Source organism: Sardina pilchardus, chromosome 14 (genome assembly GCF_963854185.1).
Source record: "Sardina pilchardus chromosome 14, fSarPil1.1, whole genome shotgun sequence".
NCBI lineage: Eukaryota > Metazoa > Chordata > Actinopteri > Clupeiformes > Clupeidae > Sardina > Sardina pilchardus.
The window spans coordinates 13,497,043-13,517,675 of NC_085007.1; the positions used below are offsets into that span (position 1 = coordinate 13,497,043).

General features: G+C 43.5%; 2 protein-coding genes across 5 annotated transcripts in view; both read right to left on the reverse strand.

Annotated features, from left to right (window-relative positions):
• Window positions 1-6,716: 6,716 nt before the first annotated feature.
• On the reverse strand, window positions 6,717-11,745 carry ska1 (spindle and kinetochore associated complex subunit 1). Its single transcript, XM_062554384.1, has 7 exons — window positions 11,640-11,745; window positions 10,803-10,894; window positions 10,474-10,598; window positions 9,623-9,717; window positions 9,304-9,423; window positions 8,074-8,243; window positions 6,717-7,809 (listed from the first exon to the last, which is right to left on the reverse strand). The coding sequence occupies exons 2-7, from the start codon at window positions 10,888-10,890 to the stop codon at window positions 7,661-7,663; spliced, it is 747 nt and encodes a 248-aa protein (XP_062410368.1). The 5' UTR covers window positions 10,891-10,894; window positions 11,640-11,745; the 3' UTR covers window positions 6,717-7,660.
• Window positions 11,746-13,000: 1,255 nt separating this feature from the next.
• Window positions 13,001-20,633, reverse strand: part of smarcad1b (SWI/SNF-related, matrix-associated actin-dependent regulator of chromatin, subfamily a, containing DEAD/H box 1 b) — a 26,317-nt gene continuing 18,684 nt past the window's right edge. For all 4 annotated transcript variants that reach the window (XM_062554720.1, XM_062554719.1, XM_062554718.1 and 1 more), the window contains exons 17-23: window positions 19,973-20,093; window positions 18,082-18,197; window positions 15,710-15,898; window positions 15,339-15,457; window positions 14,592-14,774; window positions 14,258-14,367; window positions 13,001-13,349 (exon numbers count right to left, since the gene is read on the reverse strand). In XM_062554720.1, the coding sequence (XP_062410704.1) occupies window positions 13,288-13,349; window positions 14,258-14,367; window positions 14,592-14,774; window positions 15,339-15,457; window positions 15,710-15,898; window positions 18,082-18,197; window positions 19,973-20,093 (900 nt within the window). In that variant the 3' untranslated portion in view covers window positions 13,001-13,287. The remainder of the gene's footprint in view (window positions 13,350-14,257; window positions 14,368-14,591; window positions 14,775-15,338; window positions 15,458-15,709; window positions 15,899-18,081; window positions 18,198-19,972; window positions 20,094-20,633) is intronic.

Sequence of the window (20,633 nt, forward strand, 5' to 3'; positions counted from 1 at the left end):
TTTCAGATGTGGAAGCGTATCTCTGGAAAGAAATGAAGAACAGCAATGCTACTGTAGCTATGATACAGTATATGAAATGATCTTGTTGTCACCTGTCAGTAAGTGGTGGAGGTTTACTACGCAACTAATCCTTAAGGAGCACGACAGGCAGAGGGTATGACGTGTGTTTATGATGGTGCTTGGTATACCCATAAACCCATCAGTGGCATTCTCAGTGACTGGTGAGACGTGTGCACACTCACAGTGATGTTCTTTGACCATTTTGTTGGGGGGCGCGGTACAAGGGTCAATTCTACACAGAAGCACTTTCTGTCCTCTGGAGTGTAAAAAAGTGAATAAAGTAAAAACTGTGATTTTTTCCCCTGGTCTTTGTTCAGTAGATAGCAGTGTATGAGTGTGTGTGCATGTGACGGTCTGTGTGTGTGTGTGTGTGTGTGTGTGTGTGTGCATACAGTGTGATAGCAGAGGCGGACATCCCGGGTTCAGAGAGTAAAAGTAATGCCAAGTATTTGATCCAACCATTTAGTAAACCAGCTCATCCTCATTAGCTGCCTGGTAGATCAGATAATTGGTGATATCACCAGGTGTGATAAGTTAAGTGCACAGGTAGAAAGACTATATGGCAGGACTTTTACTCTCTGGAACCAGGAATGTCTGCCTCTGTGTGATAGTGAGCAAACCCTCCCATGAACTAATTTCACCTTTTTGTCAGTTTAGACCCAATAAGGCACACAAGTTTGTAGCACTAGCTGACAAGAGACATGTTTTTTATAAAAATAAAGATTATAATTTATTGGCACATAACAATGGTACATACACTACATGGACTGCAACAAACAGACAAAACAAACAGGAATCCAACCACAGGACACAATATCCACAAATATGGTACACACAGAGGCCAGCAGCTGTTCTCAGGTATTGCTCAAGGCCTTGTAGGCATAATCCTAACAATAACCTGGACAAGGACTAGAGCTGTGTGCTTACCACGATAGCAACAGGCTAGCAGAAAGGAAGGGTCCGGGCACGACTCACCACATGTGAAAACACACGATGCACAGCAACTAACAAGGGCCGGGTTTCCCAAAATTGTTAAGAAGCTCTTAAGTGCTAAGAACTTCTTAGGAGCGTTGTAAGAATGTTCTAAGAACGCTCCTAAGAAGTTCTTAGGACTTAAGAGCTTCTTAACGATTTTGGGAAACCCGGCCAATGACAGTGAGAGGACACCAGCACCTGGAGATCAGCCTACCACCTACTTTGGTCCAGCACAGAGAGAGAAACAGTCACTTTGGTTGTCATTGGACCACAAGTACAAAATAGCCATGAACAGGCAAGAAACAATGGGACTATCGTTCTCTCTCTCTCATTCGCTTCCTGTCACTCTCCACTGTCACTATCAATAAAGGCATAAAACACCCCAAAAATATACTTAAAAATAAATAAATAAATTGTATAGCCTATTCTATCGGCCCAAAAGGTGTGTCGGCCGACTGGGAAAATAACCCAGAGTTTTGTATAGGGCTACAGTATATACTGTATTGTATTTGGAATGAAGGATTTGTTTTATATTGACTTTTTAGCCAGAGGCACCCTGGACCTTCCTAATGGTAATAGCTCAAAGCTTTGGTGGAGGGGGTGGGGAGCACCCTGGATGATGAGGTTGGATTTTCCCCCACTACTTGTATATAAAGATAAGACGGCTGTTTTTATGCAATGCCTATCTTAACATTTTTCCTGGCTATCCTAGCCAGTGTTCTCTTGAATTTGTTTGGTAGGAAACTGTACCAAGATGTGATTTTGAAAGCAATGACAGTGACATGGATAGAAGGTCCCATCTCTTGTTTACTTCAGCACTTCACTGCTATAAATGTTTACAACATGAGCTGATAAGCTATCGTAATCCTCCCTATGTCCACAAGGTTGACATCAATTGTGCTTCTCTGGAAACGATGTGCCACTCAATGACCTAGATAACTTGTTTATGAGTTCAGAGGAACTAGGACGATGAGCTGGGCAATGATAGCCAAAAAAATGGCAAGAAAGGATATCTTAAAAAAACAGAAAAAAAATGTACTGGGTAATGTAATGTCAACAAAACTCCAGAGTACAACAATGTGCCAATTTCTATTTTGGAAGCCCCACTACAGTGGACAGTTGAACACTTACATACAGTATTTGAATTGGCATTTGGTGTGCTAAAATATCAGTCATAATATGTGCTAAAAGAATAAGAGTAATGTTTTACAAATCATCTTGTCCTACCATCTGAATGTACAGATTTGGCACAGAATGGGAATCAAGAGAAGAAGGAGAAGGCTGCAGAGAAGGATATGATGAGCGAAGATGAGACAAAAGAGAGGAGAGAGGAGGAGGAGGATGATGAAGAGGTTGTGATGAAAGAAAAGGCAGAGGAGCAAGAGGAGGTGCAGGAGGAAAGGAAAGCAGAGGACATGAAGGTGAAGGAGCAGCAGGAGGAGGTGAAGGAGCTTGTGGTGGAGAGAAAACAAAAGACGGAGGTGGATACAACTGATGGGACTGTGGCCATGGAGAGGAGACCAGAGGTTTCCCTGAGTGAGTATTAACCAAAGATTCTAGAACAGAGCAAGATGGATCATTTGCATCAAAAGAATGAAGTACTCTCCAAGTTCGACAGGGCGCCATTATGGTAAGCTCAGCGCAACATTTCAGACACAGTTCCAATCATATAAACCCACTTCAACAGCTGTTTGTATTATCCGGCCAGTGATCCATGTTGCTCTGTTCTAGAATCTTTGGTATTAACAAACATAATCAATAATAACAGGTGGCATAAATATGGCTGGGATCATCCTGAGAATTATGCAGAGGCAATCCAAATCTTAATGCCTGAAGTGTTCCTTGAATACATTAAACTAAGTTGAAACTTGAAAACTTGTCTAGTTACAGAGAGAAACGCCACCCTAATTGAAGGGTGTAGAGGTGGGAAATCAAAAAACAAACACAATCAACTGGAAGTGTCCAAACATACATATCCACCTATGATGACAAAAGAGGAAAATGGACAGAGCATGAAAGATGGACATCAACTTGGGTTTGAGAACCAAAACAGGAGAAGAGAAGGACAAAGAAGGAGGTCAGAGAGTATTGGAGAGGACCAAATGGATACGGGAACAATCCAATGGGATGCTGCAGAGATCCCAAAAGATACAGGGGAGATACTCCAGAAATACTGGAGGGAACCAACAGACGATGGGGACAACATAAGACATCTTCAGGACATACAGTGGACGATGGAAAGGAGATGGACAACAAGGGAAAAGAAGAGGAGAAAAAGAAAGCAAAGGAGAAGGAGGACATGAAGGTGCGGAAGGAGCAAGAGGAAGTGAAGGAGTGTGTGGTGGAGGTAGAGGAGAACGAGAAGGAAGATACAGATGATGGGACTGTAGCCGTGGAGACTACACTGAAGGTCTCTCTGGGTGAGTATTATCATGTGACTCAGTAGAACTAAAACAGGTATCTCTAAACATATTTTTATTAACAATCCAACTTCACATGACTCTCAAAATCTCTCAAAATTCGTCTCGTTAATTGACATTTCTCTTGGGGTGTATGCACTGTAGGTGTTGCCTGGTATGAAGCCACAATGATAACTGTTTATCACTACAAGAGAACTATGATATCCAATGTAATATTTGCTGCACAAAATCCTCTGCTTACAGAAAACAACACCACCACCATCAATCAAGAGCAACAGGTGAAGAAAAGAACGCAAGGGTGTAGAGGTGAAAAATCCAAAAACAAACACAATAATAAATACCAAGTGCACAATGAGGTGACTGAGGAGAACAGAGACAAGCACATGAGATATGGACACCAACACGAGTCCCAACACAGAAGAGGAGAAAGGCGTGATAAAAGACAAGGGGTGAGAGACTGCTGGAGAGGTTCAAATGGACGCCAGACAGGCTCAGTGGGGTGCTGGGGAGACGCAAAGAGACGCTGGAAAGGTCCAAAGGCACGTGAGGAAGAAACGGAGAAGCAGGGCATGAGAGTGGAGGAGGCGCAAGAGGAGGTGAAACAGTGTGTGGAGGACAGAGGAGAAAAGGAGGAGGAAAATGATTGTATACAATCGCACTGTGACCAAGGGAACTACATTGAAAATCCATTTGGGTAAGTATTCAAATATGAAATAGCAGAAGTAAACAGGTAGCATAAATGCAAGTTCCACGTGACTGAATGTTCTTAGGTTTAGATTTAGGCTTTTTGTGGGCTGTATGTAGGTGTTAGCTGGCCTTAGTGACCACATATTGATCATTGTTACTCATTATATGAAGACCCATGACCCATTCTGAACTAATTATTTTTCCACAAAATCCTCTAGTCAAAGACAGCAACACCTCCACAAATGAAGATCAAGGGGTGAAGAAAAGAATGCGAGGGTGTAGAGGCGGAAAATCAAAAAAACAAACAAAAGAACCAGGAAATGTACAATGACATGACTGAGGAAAACAAACGAAGTCAGGGCACGAATGCTGGACATCAACGTGAGTTTGAGCACCAACACAGGGGAGTAGAAAGACACAATAAAAGAGACGGGGTTGCAGGCACATGGGAAAAGTCCACAGCAGGAAGAAAGACAAGACGAGAGAGGACAACCAAAAACAAACCAGAAACAAACACAGGTGCATCATGGCTGTGAGGAGCAGGGTATGGTCAAAGATCCGCTTTAACCCTCTCTGGTATGGTACGGGGCAGACGCACGTGGACGTCACACAGAGGAGACGACGAGAAGCGATGAGAAGAAGCGACCGCATGGGAGCCACGGGGGAATCCAGCTCGGGTCGTGGTGAGGAAAGGGACAGTTTGGGCAGAACACAAGAAGAACAGAGAAGGAGGCCAAACGCAGCAGGAGGAGAGAGGAGAGAGGATGGGTGAGAGGCAGGGCCCTCGTCACCACAGAGAGATGAGAGCACATGTAGAGGAGAGACACAGGAAGAGGAATAGGAGGAGAAGGAAGAAACAAAGGTCAAAGGTCATCAGAGGGTTGGAGGAGAGGACATGAGGAAACAGGAGGTTACATTGGGGCAAAATAATAAAGAGTCTACAGACAGAAGAACTGTGACACATCGGGATGAGAGCAGGCATGGAGACACCAGAGATGGAGAGATGTCCGTCTGGACAGACACAAAGTGGTGGTCATCCTAGACACCAAGGAAACCCCTTTTGACATAACAAAACCAACAAGCATTCACACACACTGCGCACACACATAGAAACTAGAAAACAAAATATCTACAAAACATCAACAAATACAAAAAACATTCAGACTCACACACACACACACACACACACACACACACCAAATATACAAAAAATACAAAAATATATAATCAATAAAAAAAAAACTATTTAAACTATCTCTGTTTTTACTTTTAGATTAAAAAACTGCACTGGTCATAATGGCTTTAAGAAAGTGAAATATGTGTGAACAATTATTTTGTGAAATGAACCACCAAGACTTAAATCAACCATTAAGATATACAGTACCACAAAGCAATACAAGATATGACCGCGGCTCAGACCTGCACATTCTCTCCGCAAAAATAAATCACGCTGGTCAATTTGTTTCCATTTACAACTGCAACTTTTATGTACTATTGTCATTGATTTACATACACAGCCGAAAGTAAAAAGAGGTAGAAAAATCATCTTTTGGAAATAAATATGTAATAATTATAAATAGACATTATTCCATAGGGGGCATAAACATATCCCTATGTTAAATTCCCATAAAGGCAGGCAGATTTTTAATTTTAAAGGCCAGAAATAGTTTTTTTATTCATTATATTTGTAATATTCTTTTTTATGTATTTCATGTGAATTAGGTGTGACAAAATATTCGCTTTCAATGTGGTACAATCTCTGTAAATTACATTTGATTGATCACTAAATATGAAATCCATGCATTGCCCACATAGCAAAATCAGATTGGCTGATAGCGGACCGCTAGTGGCATGCCGGTCATCCATGTCCTTTCTACGAAGCACTGGGGCACATGGGAAACTTGGTGGGCACGTAGCCACTAGACTTTAATAGATTTTTTATCGTTTTTCCTAAGTAACTACCTGAACCGTGGCCCCAAGGATGATAAAAAATTTTATGGTATGCGGTTCTGCGGTTACATGTCACCCTTATGTAGACTCCTTCAAATAAAGTGTTACCCTCTGTTTTTATAAGCTGTTGAGTTTCTATGATCACACACGCAACCAAGAATTATTTATGGACAGTGAAGGAGAAGTATCATAAGCCAAAGGCCTAGTTAGCCTCGGCAAGATCTGATCCTGACCATGTCACACCTACTATATGTCCATTACGACAAGACTACACTTAAGGCTTCATTTCCTATTCGGCCTATATCCAAATCAGCAGGTATTCAGTCTAAAAATGGGAAGCAGGAAAACAATCTTCCATCCAAAGTCAAGGAAGACACAATTCATAAATACCAAGGGTAACAGTAAGCCTAAATGACCTAAATATCATAGGTGAGCAACAGACTTGAGATGTAAATGTGCTGCTGTGCAGCCACATCAGCACTTAAACTAGCAGCCATGTATTGCTGGTTATGGCATGACCGTTAATGACGTGTGTGAGAGGAGAAAAGACGCGCAGGCAAGGGAGCAGAGGGGAGGGACTAAGCCTTGTGGACACGCATGTTACTTCAAAAGAACACACGGACATTATCATTATTAAAAAAGTTTTTAATAAATCAATCCGCGGATCATGTGTGTGCCGAACCGAAGATATTGATCCGAACGGATCACGGATCAATGATGATCCGTTGCACCACTAGTAAATAGTCATTGAATGATCACTGAAAACATAACAGCAAGCGATATCATCTTTATTTACAATATGTTTTTAAATGGCTACAACCTAATACATCAGCAGACCTGACCAGCACAACTCGGGTGAGTGCCATTAACTGTCTCTTATCTTGCAACACTAGTGGAGTAGCAGCCAGTCCTTCACTTGGTCTTACTGTAGGTTATCATGCAGATATTACACAGTGAGGTTACTAGTTTATCCAGGTGACTCTGGGAGACACCGCTGATCTCTGTAAGAACAGTATTGTTTCAAAAGTGACTTGTTCTTTTGAGATCAGCAGTTACTCCTGAAGTTACCTGGATAAGCCAGTAGCCTCCCTCAGTTGGTAGTACAGCCCTAAAATCTATCACAAAGACACTCAGAACAGGTGCAAGAGGTCTAACTCAAGATGATCAAGAACGAGGTGCCTACCGTAGGGAGATGAGTATCACTGACTTTTTCAATTGACCTATTTACTTCAGAAAAAAGGTTAAGAAAACCAACCAGTGTTTTCTAACTGTGTAATTATACTTCTTATTTCTTATTTTATCTGCTTCAAGGAGCTATGCAAAATAGGCAGTAACCTGATTGGAGAAATACTGTATGTGACCCTATGTGAGACCCACTCTTTCTGAACGAGTCCCAGAGTGTTTGCAGAAAAGAGCAGTCTGTGTGGAGATTAGGTATGGTTTCCTGAAAGAAGCTAGAGGCTAGTAGTTGCTGACTGGAGGTTGAGAAAAAGGAGAAATCTGTGTTTGGAGATGGTCGTTTCATTGGAAGCTGGATGAAGGTGGAGGCCACTGACCCAGAGGAGAGCTCAGAGCAGCTGGTAGCGGGTCAGCCCGCCTCCTCTCATCTCCTTGAGACGCTGGCAGTGGCGCAGCATGCTCAGCAGATTCAGGAAGCGCTTGTCCACCGTCACCTGGGCAAGTTCACGCAGGTCTGCCTCCACCACGAAGAAATGTCCTGAGGGGGCACACACACACACACACACACACACACACACACACACAATGTCATAATTCTTAGTGGAGCTCAATGCTTATCTGTGTGGTTCCGTTTTGTTTGGTTGCCCTATGTGTCTTGGGCTGTGAGTGCGGAAAACATTACATTTTTTCAAAATATCTTACATATTTCCATTAATAATCTTCAAATAGCGCTGCAATAAGAATCTGTCCATCGTAATAGACACAGCAAAAAAGTTCAAAAAAGAAAATGGAAAACTCCTACCTCTGGTCTCCCCAGTCTCATTCTCCTTGAAGCGATCGTAGAGCTTGCGTGACGTGTTGTTCAGTGTCCTCAGGGGCTGCTGGAGGATCTTGTACTTCTCGGTCACAGTCTTGTTAATGCTCCGCACCGCAGAGTTCAGCACGTCGTATGTCACTCGACCTTTCATGTACCTGAGAACGAAGGGGCGACAAGAAAGACAGAGAGATTCAAAGTTCTTGCCTTGCCTTATATTTGTCCCATTTACTGGACTCATTTAAAAACACTAGCTGCTTTCAGACATGTCCTCCACAGAGCCGGCTAAGTTCGGAGTTCCAAATGGCCGGTTATGTTGTTCAGATATACGGCCTAACTGCTTGACATGCAGACTTAAGCCCGGCGCCCACCGGACACGCCGTTCAGCGGTGTTCGGCAGTCTGGGCTTGACGCGCAGGATTTTAGAACAGTTTTCTATCTCTGTGCGGCTGCTGCGCGGCAGACGTTTCTAGTGGGCTTTGCTCCATTCGCTAGTTGCACAAAATGCTCTCGGTGAGCTCGTTTATCTCCTGTGGAGCCAGGTGTGTTTGAACCTGCCACTATTCTGAATGTAATTAGCGTCTACACGGACCCGGTTGGGTGTTGCACCTAGTGAATCAGCACGCTACGATAAAGAAGGACGTGTAGACACTAATTGCATTCAGAATAGCAGCGGGTTCAAGCACACCTGGCTCCCCAGGAAACAAACAAGCTCACCGAGAGCCTTTCGTGCAACTAGTCAATTGAAAACAATGGAGTTCTAATCTGTCTGGTGGGCGCCGGCCTTTACACCTACAGTATGTCTGAAGGCAGCTACTGTAGCATGTTTTTATAACGGACCTCTTCTAGCCTACCGTAATTTCCCGACTATTAGCCACGGCTTATACATTGATTTTTCTACATTTCTTCAGCTATGAGGTTAATACAGGGGGGCAGTTAATATGGTGCTAATATGGTTTTGTTTCTTTTAACTTGCATAAAAAAAATGTCCTGCGGCTTATACACAGTGCGGCTTACATGCGGGAAATGAGTGTAATTAAATGCTGCTGAAGTAATGCTGATATGCTGTGATGAAGCACTGAACTTAACTGACGAGGAGCAAGGGAGGGATATCACTAAACCGAGATGGTCCCTCTAGGAAACCATGTACAACACTTAGCTGGCATAATATGGGTTTTCCTATTATGAGCAGTTGGGGGTAGAGCAAGGGGGACCTACGGTGGTATCGTGTCAAACTCGTGTACAGTTATGAATTCCATCTCCTTAATCTGTTTGCGAGACTTCTTGGCCTGATCCTTTGATGGTGGCTCGTTTTCATTTTGAACAGGCAACACTTCGCTAAGGAGAATAATTGAGAGAGAGAGAGAGAGAGAGAGAGAGAGAGAGAGAGAGAGAGAGAGAGAGAGAAGAGAGAGAGTTTTTAAAAGACAAGGTGAGTGTCATATGATTAAATATAAAAGGGATACCGACAGACTGAACCCAGGTACAACAGACATCCAATATAACCCTACAAGCCACAATTGCCATCTCCTCTTACTTGACAGCAGATGTAGGAACTGGCATGTGACTGGGGATGTTCTCTGCCATGTGAACTGCATTCTGCAAATCCTCTTCAACCAGCTCATTCAGTTCCTGCAGAACAAAGCTCAAACTCAAACGTCAAAGAAACCAGGAAATCCTGCAGAGCAGATCAGGCTGAAAGGTGATGGTGTTTATTTAGTGTTTATTAGTGTTAGATCTACACCCAGTGCTTTGAAAAAAAAAACTCTATTTCAGTGTTGTATTTCAGAAGAAGTATTTTTCTTTGATCACACAGTACAGAGCTAGCACGGGCAAGAGCTACAGCCCAAAATCGCAAACAGTGGGTTAGCATATAGGGCTTACAGCCATACGCTTTCAAAATAGCAGTTTTAAACCACTAACAATGCTCAAAACAGCGCCAAACCTCGTCAGCAGCTTGCTCTAAGTGTCTACACATAAAACGAAGCACCAATCAGTCTGTAAACTTTGGAATAGTTTGTATAAACTTAGAATCAGTTCGAGACCGCAATCCTATCTGAAGCACAAACATGTAACAGGCAGGAGTAAATCCATAGTAATCCATAGTAAACTAAGGAGTGAGGCTGCCAATATGGCTTCCCGCAAAGTTTTCATGTCACGATCCCGAGCCCTATAGGAAACATGTGGGGGTGAGAGATTGGGGATGGGATCAGAGGGTCAGAATCAAACCCAAGTGTCGGGGCTACTTGGATGCGTGTTTTGTCAGAAAGCTGCCGCCTTTAACACAGCTTCCCCGTGCCCTTATTCTCTAATGTGTTGTTGATGATTATGATGATGATGTCTGAGATTGGTATGTAGGCATATGAAGAACAACAGCAAAGTACAAACCTCCAATTGTTTTAGTGAATCTCTCTCATCAGCGACACACTTCTCAAACTGATCCAAGAGCTTTGTCATTCCACTGACCTCCTCTGCAATCTTACGAAAAATCTTCTGTTTCTCTGGATCATTTCCTTAAAAAAAAAAAAAAAAGCATAAACAACATGAAGGTAATTGTTTTTAAAGTCCATCTTGAGACCCAATAATAAATAGACCTGATAATGATATCACTACAAAGTGTTGTGCATTGTGGTAAATCCTTTCAATACATCTATCAAATAAAAGAATCAAAGGGTCAAGAAAGTCCTTAAGTTAAGTCGAAGTGCTTTTCAACTTACCAATAGCTCGTAAGTGCATGAGGTTTTTAACCTTTGAGATTCTGCTGTTGATGTGATCCGTTAGCTCCTCAAGCTCACAGTGGTGCATGATTCTGAGAACACAAATATTATTAGGCTACCATTAGACATTCAGCAATAGCACTGATAATCTAGAGGTCTTTCAAATTCACAGGCTAACTTATACTATGCTGCCGAACTAAATAGTACAGGTAGGCCTAAACTATATAATGCAGTGTTTCCCATACATTGACTTATGTGTGGTGGCCCACCACAATATCAGCATTGACCACCACACAATGATTTTCTATGTTGTGCTATCTGAATTAGATGGAGCTCTTTCACTGTAGGTGTGTGTGTGTGTGTGTGTGTGTGTGTGTGTGTGTGTGTGTGTGTGTGTGTGTGTGTGTTCTGTGGGAAACATTGTAATGTGTTGTCCAATGCTTTATAGTGCAGTTTCTATTATAATGCAGTTTCTATTTGCAGCCATTGTGTTTGATTTACAGTGCAAAACTGACCAAATTCAACAGATCTCAAGTAGCATTGTGTGTTAAGGATGTGGATACAACTTGGGATAAACCTGACAACTAGTCATACAAGATGACATTGTAGCCTACATTTCACAAGTTAATCACCTTTACTAACTTCAAAACAGGGACATAGTATCACAACGATGCCTAGTTCTCCTGCAGATAGCTAACGTTAGCAAAGGTCTGTCAAAACCGTATGGCCAAAACAAGGCAATCGTCTATTTAGGTAGACATAATAAGTCAATAAGGCATTTCTTCACTTGCTAAATAAGCTGCATTTTCATATAGATTTTATTTAGACGTTACTCACTTTGTATAAACAGCAGACAGTCTCCTCTAAGTAGGCTAATTCAACTTGTAAACAGTTACAGCTGTATCCCGCGTCAACGTTCAAATCTCAAATCCTTTGTGGGTGGGAGGAACCTCTCTTCTTCTTGAGTGTCGTCTGCAAAGTTATGACCGCTACCTCCACCTTCTGGCACTAAAACGTTATTACCAAGAACCATCAGACGAAATCAACCATCACCAAAAGCTCTGTACAGCACTGTGAATGTGTTATACAGTCTATGGGAATACCAGGCCAACAACCAATTAAAGTAAATCCAACAACTACACGTTACAAACGCGGGAGAAACTAAAATAAGACCTTGAATTGTCAGGACACAAACATACACTGATTTTAAACAGAATTGATGCAATTTAATCTTCTATACATTTCAAGTATACTATGCCTACAGCTCTATTTACACGTGAGGCAGCTACAGTAGTGGTATTAATAGCAACCTATGCTGACAGCCGAGTTCTTCTTTCCAGTACACACACATTCATTAGCCAAACTATTCTCTATCCACTTCAGATGCGTGGCTACTTGTAACTTAGAGTTTGTGTTCTTAGCATGTCTCCCCATACCCTCTTCCAGTCACAGGATTCTTTGAAATCAAACCTGACTCTTAGACACACAGCTTCCCTCTTCCTGAGTTCACTCCGCTAAAGTGACATCAAATCCCCACTCTCCATAAAATATGTAAGCCTTTCGGTGATCATATTCCTTAAACTTACATATGCTGTGCTGGACTGTGTCTCTGGTAAGGTGTCCAACACATCCCCTAAGGTTTTGGGCCTTCACACTTCCAAGTCCGAGGCCTGTCAGACATTTATGGTTATATCCTTGACATATTCAGCAATCATAACAAGAGTAAACTTTATGTAAATATCCACTTATCAAAAACGTATGTCAAAAGACTCAAACTTTGTAAAAAAAAATAAATAAAAAAAAAACAGAACAAAACATTATTTTCAATTGTTCAAACATTGTGAAAACATCATAAACACTTATGGCCAAGTCCTTCGAGCTGTGAATCTTGTAAACATAGGTGATGGCTACACATAGGTGCTGCTGGCATTCTAAAATGTTGTGGTTTCCCTACAAAGAACTAAAACTTTAGAGTAACAGTTTTTACCCTAAAGCCAGTGGCCCTACACAATGGATATTGCTGTCAGCACACCTGTGAGTCCCCTTGCCCACTGTATGCCCCCGTCCCGTGAAAGAGAAAAATTCAGGATTGTTGTAGCTCCCTACCCCTTGAATGATAGTTCATAGTAATGCCTTGAATAGGACTACTTCCAAATGCATGTTAAAAAGCTAGGGGAGAGAAGAATCAAAGCACTCACTCATAGATCAAAAACATTTATTAAAACCTACTATTTTAAAACGACTTTACAAACGACAGTCACAGACAAAACAAGTACATTCCATGGATAGGTTTATTACGAGGTATACGTGGCACACTTCTTAATGTGTTTTTTCAATGCAGCAGGAGTCCATACACTGTATATGTATATATAAAAAAAAAACAATAAAACAAGAACACTTGTGTCGTGACACACAACTGTCATCATGCCTCCTGTCTGGCATTTACACACTAGAGATTTGCTACTGTCAGCAAAAAGTCTGGCCGTTACAGTCCCAGTGACGCCTTCAGGAGAGAGGCCATATCGTCGGATATGCTGTCCTCCTCACCTGGGAAGAGAAGAGAACAATCAAAGTCAAATAAATCAGATCACCTACAACCTTTAAGGTGTCAGCGGACAAAGGAAAGTTCTCCGCGCTTCTGCAGTTGTGCGACAATCTGGTGCAACCAGGCCAGGACAGAAGTACAGTATATGAAAAGAAGAGGAATGCCGGTCTTCTTCTGTATTTATTTAAAATGTGCAAAACGTTTTGCACCTTTTTTTTGCACCTTTGCACCTTTTAAATAAATAGCAAAGAAGACATCTGCGTTGCACCGGCATTCCTCTTCTTTACAACCTTTAAGGTGCTTTTGAGATTGTGTTCGCGAGAAGAAGACACTGAATGGGAGCTTTGACCTCCAAGATCCAATTAGTTTATCTTATCTGTCCATATAAACATGTGTACTTCATTTGAAGCATGTGCCTGCCTCAAGGCATTTGAGAGCATTCACAAGATTAGGTGACCTTGCATTTTGACATCCAAATCTAATTGGTTACGTCTCCAACCATGGCTATCACTTGCATGGAAGCATAAAGATAATACTTTTCTTTTCCTTTCAGTAGTCTTACGCGTAAGCACTAAAAATCCCATTTTTTCCCAAACCCCATTGATCATTCCGTTGTTAAGATCTTATTCTATCAGACGAACCCCAGGAACATCAGGAACATCTTTAATTTAAACACCAAAGATGTTCAGTTTACGGTCATCGAATAAGTAAACCATGAAATATTCATGTTTAAGAAACTGATACCAGATAACTTTGAGATGACTGAATCCAATAAATTAACAAATGACAAAACAGTCGATGATTCATTTAATAGTTATCTAGTTAACTAATCACCAACAATAAGTCTGTTAATTGTTGCAGCCCTAGTTAACTATGTTGTTATACCAGACATTAGGAAGAGGATTATTACCCTGTTCGCACGCGGTCATGTCCTGTTCCAGTTTGAGTTTCTTCTGTCCGATGCGCAGCATGCCGTCCTCTATGGAGTCTTTGCTGATAAGCCTGATCACCTTCACCGTCCTGCAGACCAAAAATAGAGCTGAGAGAGAGAGAAAAAAAAAACCTGCATGCACACGCACTGTCTGTCCTTCAAACAATAGAGGAAAACTATTCCTTTAGGTCCACTACCATGGCTTCACTTCAGTGAACTAATGTGGCCGCACATAAACACACAAATACATGCCTTCCATCACATATTCAAACCACTAACACATACACACACACACACACACACAGGCTCTGACCTTGTCTGACCCAGGCGGTGGCAACGATCCTCCGCCTGTTTGTCGTTGTACGGGTTGCAGTCGATGTCGTGCAAGATGACCACGTTGGCAGAAGTCAAGTTGATGCCCAGCCCCCCTGCCTTGGTGGACAACAGGAACACAAAGATGTCCTGGTCCGTGTTGAACTCATCGATCAGGCCAATCCTGGGATTGAGGCCAGAGAGAGAGAGAGGGAGGGAGAGAGAGAGAGAGAGAGAGAGAGAGAGAGAGAGAGAGAGAGAGAGAGAGAGAGAGATAGAGATAGAGAAAGAGAGCGAGAGAGATAGAGATAGAGATAGAGAGAGAGAGAGACAGAGAGAGAGAGAAAGAGAGAGAGAGAGAGAGATAGAGATAGAGATAGAGAGAGTGAGAGAGATAGATAGATAGAGAGATAGATAGAGAGAGAGAGAGAGAGAGAGAGAGAGAGAGAGAGAGAGAGATAGAGATAGAGAAAGAGAGCGAGAGAGATAGAGATAGAGATAGAGAGAGAGAGAGACAGAGAGAGAGAGAAAGAGAGAGAGAGAGAGAGATAGAGATAGAGATAGAGAGAGTGAGAGAGATAGATAGAGAGATAGATAGAGAGAGATAGAGAAAGAGAGAGAGAGAGATAGAGATAGAGAGAGAGAGAGAGAGAAAGGTTATAATGTCAATTTGACTTCGGATGCATTTACAGCCTGACAATAATCTGCATGATTGGACCTGAAAAGAAGTGTCTGCTGGTTGTCCTACCTGTCAGCCATGGGCGTTGAGCCGTCCAATCGGATGTAGCGGTGGCTGTGATGCTTGAGGAAGAGCTCGAGGATGTCGAGCATCATGGTGAATTGGCTGAAGAGGACTACTCGGGACCCCTGCATGAGGGGAAACCAAGACATATCATACAGTATATGGTGTGTGTGTGTGTGTGCACTTCATATTTGAGAGTGTGTGTATGTGTGTATTTACATGTTTATGTCCCCTTTTTCAACGACCTCAACAGCTATGTGAGTCTTTGTTATCTACAAGCGTTTGAGTACTCTCTTGTCTGTCTGTGTGTGTGTGTGTGTATTATGTGTGTATGTGTGTGTGGGTGTGTGTGTGTATGTGTATGTATACATACACACCTCCTCTTTGAGGGAGGCCAGCAGCTTTGTGAGAAAGTGCAGCTTCCCTGAGTCCAGCAGCAGGTCGGTGCCCAGCTTGTGCTCCCTCAGAGCGGAGTACTGCTGGCACAGGCGGTGTAGCTCAAAGTCCGACATCACCTCCATGTCCTCCTTCACCAGGTCCGGGTCCGAGTCCCGGTGGGTCAGCTCCTGAGAACAGAACCCCGCACAACACGGGATTAATCCCCATCAGAGAGCAATTCAGCAGGAGTACAGGAAACGAAAACAACACAATTTAAGGACTGGGGCAGCCGTGGCCTACTGGTTAGGGCTTCTAGCTTGTAACCGGAGGGTTGCCGGTTTGATCCCCGACCAGTCCACGACTGAAGTGCCCTTGAACAAGGCACCTAACTCCTCACTGCTCCCCGAGCGAAGCTGTATGAAGGCAGCTCACTGCTCCAGGTTAGTGTGTGCTTCACCTCACTACGTGTTCACTGTGTGCTGTGTGTGTTCAAAGTTGTATACTTTACCACATAATACAGCCAACTCAGAAAGTGCATTTTGGCGCACCCAAGTATAGCGACGTTTGTATGATACTGTACAGTGCTGATTCTCAAAAGCACTGAAATTTTAATTAAAAGTTAACATCTGCAGACCGTGGCTCATTTTGTGTTGTCTTCAGCCCCTCAGCCATTAGATGGCAGTGTTGTAGTGGCTGCATTAATTGTAGATTTGTAGAATATATCAGCTTGCATTCAGCATCACATTATATCACAATATTTTAATGGTAAGCTCAAGTATTCGCATCATATTGGGCAATGAAAAAAAAAATCTAAAATTTCCCTCAGGATGAATAAAGTATCTATCTATCTATCAATCTATCTATCTATCTATCGCCAGATTTTTGCCAATACATAGCCGTCTTTATTTTTTGATTGCAGTAATCTGGCTAATTAAACAATAACCAAGATTGAAGATTAAATCTGCCAGGTAAATCTCCAACCATACCTCCACAATACAGGGAGAGAGGATAGAACCAAATTACACTTGGTTTTGGTTATAGGCTTTGGCAGATGCCCAAAAACTTGACAATGGTTTCAAGTCAATCCTATGCACACAGCCCAGCTCTCTGAAAAAAAAGTCTGCTTCTTTAGTTCAGTGCTTCAACGCGTAAGGCTGGGATTATACTTGCCGTTAGACCAAACGTAAGCGTATGCGACCGTGTGCGACCTGCTGTGTCCTGTGTACAGAGTCGCTGCAGCATTACGCACCTTACTGGAGGTCTTCACCAGGGGGAGACTATTAGCCTAATATCAGATGTGGATGTGGCCATGTGCCATTGTTTACTCTCATGATTGCCCCCAGCTTTGATGTCGATAATGCATCTTGCAGTCACTTTCGTTTGGCAATGATCGCCCCCTACTTTCTTGTCAGTATTGCATCTCGCGGACGCGTCGTGTTCGCTTGCGACGACGTGCACGACCGACGCACCAAACGACCGCAAAATACGCGAGGCAGCCATGATGCGTACACGAATGCGTTGTCTACAGCAAGTCTAAACGTGCCTTAACCCACAAGCCCCCCTTGGGAGACATGAGGGAGCATTTGGGTGATTATAGTATTTATTTCTGCTCCTCGCTCTGTATTATTCTCTCTCTCTCTCTCTCTCTCTTTCCCTCTCTCTTTCCCTCTCTCTTTCCCTCTCTCTTTCCCTCTCTCTTTCCCTCCCCCCCACATGCAATACATAATAGGTGCCACCAATCTCTCTCTGGTGATACATCAGCAGTAGCACCACCAACTGTATCTGCTGCTCCACCCAACAGGGGTGCTGTAACCATGGCAACTGCATACATACTGCAAACATTAACCCAACCACCCCACACAAGCCACACGCATCGCTGTAGTGTTTTGGGCTTCCTATTTTCTGTACTGGCCATTATCAGGGTTTTATATGTCGTATTTGTGCAGCTCAGTGTTAATGTAGATGCCCATAGATTCTCTATTCCCACTGGCCAATAGATTGTCTACTTCAAATCCCTGTACTGCAACGTGGAACAACAAAAAAAGATGTTAAAGACAGACAGTTACATGAATGAGTGTAATATATAATATGTGTGTGAATGTGAGTCTGAGTGTGTGTGTGTATCTCTGAGTATGGGTGTGTTTGTCTGAGCGTGTGCGTGTGTATGTCTGAGTGTGTGCATGTGTACCTCTGAGTGTGAGTGTAAGTATGTCTGTGAAAGAGTGTGTGTCTGTGTGTGTGTGTGTGTGTGTGTGTGTGTGTGTGTGAGAGTGTGTGTGTGTGTGAGAGAGAGAGAGAGAGAGAGAGAGAGAGAGAGAGAGAGAGAGAGAAAGAGAGAGAGAGAGGGGAAAGGAAGAGTGTGGGGGCTTACATTCAGCATGAGTTTGCTCATGGCGGTCAGGGGCTCAGAGGTGTAGTACTGACGGTGTAGCAGCGGGTGGTTGGCCATCTTGCGCAGTTGCATCATTGCATTGGTCAGCTCACGCTCTACACACACACACACACACACACACAGATAAGTGTAAGTTCACAGACTTTGCTGCTTTAAATGTGTTGTGTACATGACTGCAAACACATGCACGTAGAACTACTTCACGAAAACACACACACACACACATGCACAGTCTTAACAAACCTACATATACACACACACACACACACACACACGTACGCGCGCACACACACACACACAGAAGAAGTCAACTTCTCTTTTCATCTTTTCATGGCATAACCATGGAGAGAAAGCCTCCCTCCATCTTTCCTTTTCCACACCCTACTCCCATAAAACTGAAATTAGTTCTGATGGCTTTGCAGCAGGAGCCGAACACTCATCAATGTGACAACTTTTACGAGCAGAGAGGAGGTTTCTGGAGAGGGCTGCTGGGATTGTCCCATGCGCGCGCACACACACACACACACACATACAGACACACACACACACACACACACACATTTGCGTATTCCAGCTCACTGGAGACCTGCCAGGCTGCACTCATGGAGAGAGGGGGAAAAAAAATAGCTGATGCAATGCAATCAGACTAGTAGCGAACACAAGCTGGTCTGGCCCCTCATGGACAAACGAGCCGCACGAAGCCTTGAAGATACTCGTGTTCAGACTGATCTCAGTCAAGCGCTGGGGGGAAGAGCTTTAAAGCAGTAATGAACCTGACCAACACTGACTTACACTTACTACAATCAGATCAGGGTGAAAATGAAGACTGCACAATTGGGAAAGGGAGGGGAAAAGAGCTGGGGGAAAAAAGAAAAGACCTTTCTCTCCTTCTCTCAAATCGCTCTGTAGCCCTTTTTATACTGCGGGGTTTTCCACGATTGTATGTGCATTCATCACAGCACACCTGTCCTTTTTTAGACAGACAAAAGCGGCAAGAGGGGATCAACCCCCCCACGAAAACCACCCACACACACACACACACACAATTTTACTGCCAGCCAGGATAGTCACAGAGTCGGTACCACCGGAGTGTATGCGGGCATCCCCGTCACTCAATCACGCAGAATGAACAGTCTGGGACCTGTGATGAAACTCTGGTGCTAGCTACGCGTCTCGCTGTTTCTCTCTGACTGCTACTCACTCACACCTCCTCTGCTGCCTCTTTGCCTTTCACCTCCTCACCTTCTCGCTCCTCACCTCCTCAGCTCCTCACCTCCTCACCTCCTCACCTCCTCACGGCTCTCTGTCCGGATCAAGTGTGAGGTCACACAGAGATACGGGACTTCCCATTGGCCAGGATTTTCCTCTCCTCTGCTAACGCTCCACTTTATCCCCATTTATCCCACATAACCCTGCGCTTGGAAACTTCGCTTTGCATTCTTCTCACACTCAGAAACACACGCACGCACGCACGCACGCGCGCACGCACACACACACACACACACAGCGGTTAGATGTTCATGCGGTGCATTGTGAGTCATGCTCTCCCAAGGGGATCTAGGCACAAAAGAGTGGAGAAAATGCACATCAAGTGCACTCACTGTGGTTAGGTTTCACACACACACACACACACACACACACACACACACACAAAATGTATGCTAGCACACTTACAGTTGTGCTCGGGTAAACGAACAAGCAGGCGCAGTGCCCAAGCCTCCAAGGGTGGATTAAGTGTGGCTAATAAGAACTGGCCCACTTTAACCACCCACTCACACTCGTCCATCCTTTTACTCCCTTACCTTTCGTTCTTTCTTTTCTTTTTTCTTTTTTTTGGAAAAGACTTTCCTCCCTCTCTTAACATACTCACTCTCTCCGTTGGTGGCGGCGCCCTTCAGCTTCCTGAGGAGGGCGCTGTAGAGCTGCTGCTGCTTGGCACTCATGGGGCAGAACTCCACAGACTCCTCTTTGGCTGGCAGCTGCTTCAGCACCTGTCGCAGTGACCACACACACACACACACACACACACACACACACACACACACACACACACACACACACACACACACACACACACACACACACACACACACACACACACACACACACACACACACACACACACACACACACACACACACACACACACACACACACACACACACACTCCATTATCATCAGCTTTGCCACTCATACATGGGCGACAACAATGAAAGCACTTACTAAATGGAAAATCATACACAGGGAATTCTCGACTGCCACACACATTAAATGCATTGTATCTGGCCACTGGAAACAAAAGCTCATTCAGGTATGTACTGTACATTCATTAATTGAGCAGGTATGCTATGGCGCATTTAGCATGCTAATCACCACATGTCGGTGTTGTAGCTTATGTAAATGCTAATGTTGGCTTTCCAAAGGATCACATAGTGTTGCTAAGGCAGATATTGGGTCTCATTCACATAGAGGTACGTGTGACCTTGACACTGTAAGACCTCTAACTAACCTGTCCTGACCAACCACATTCT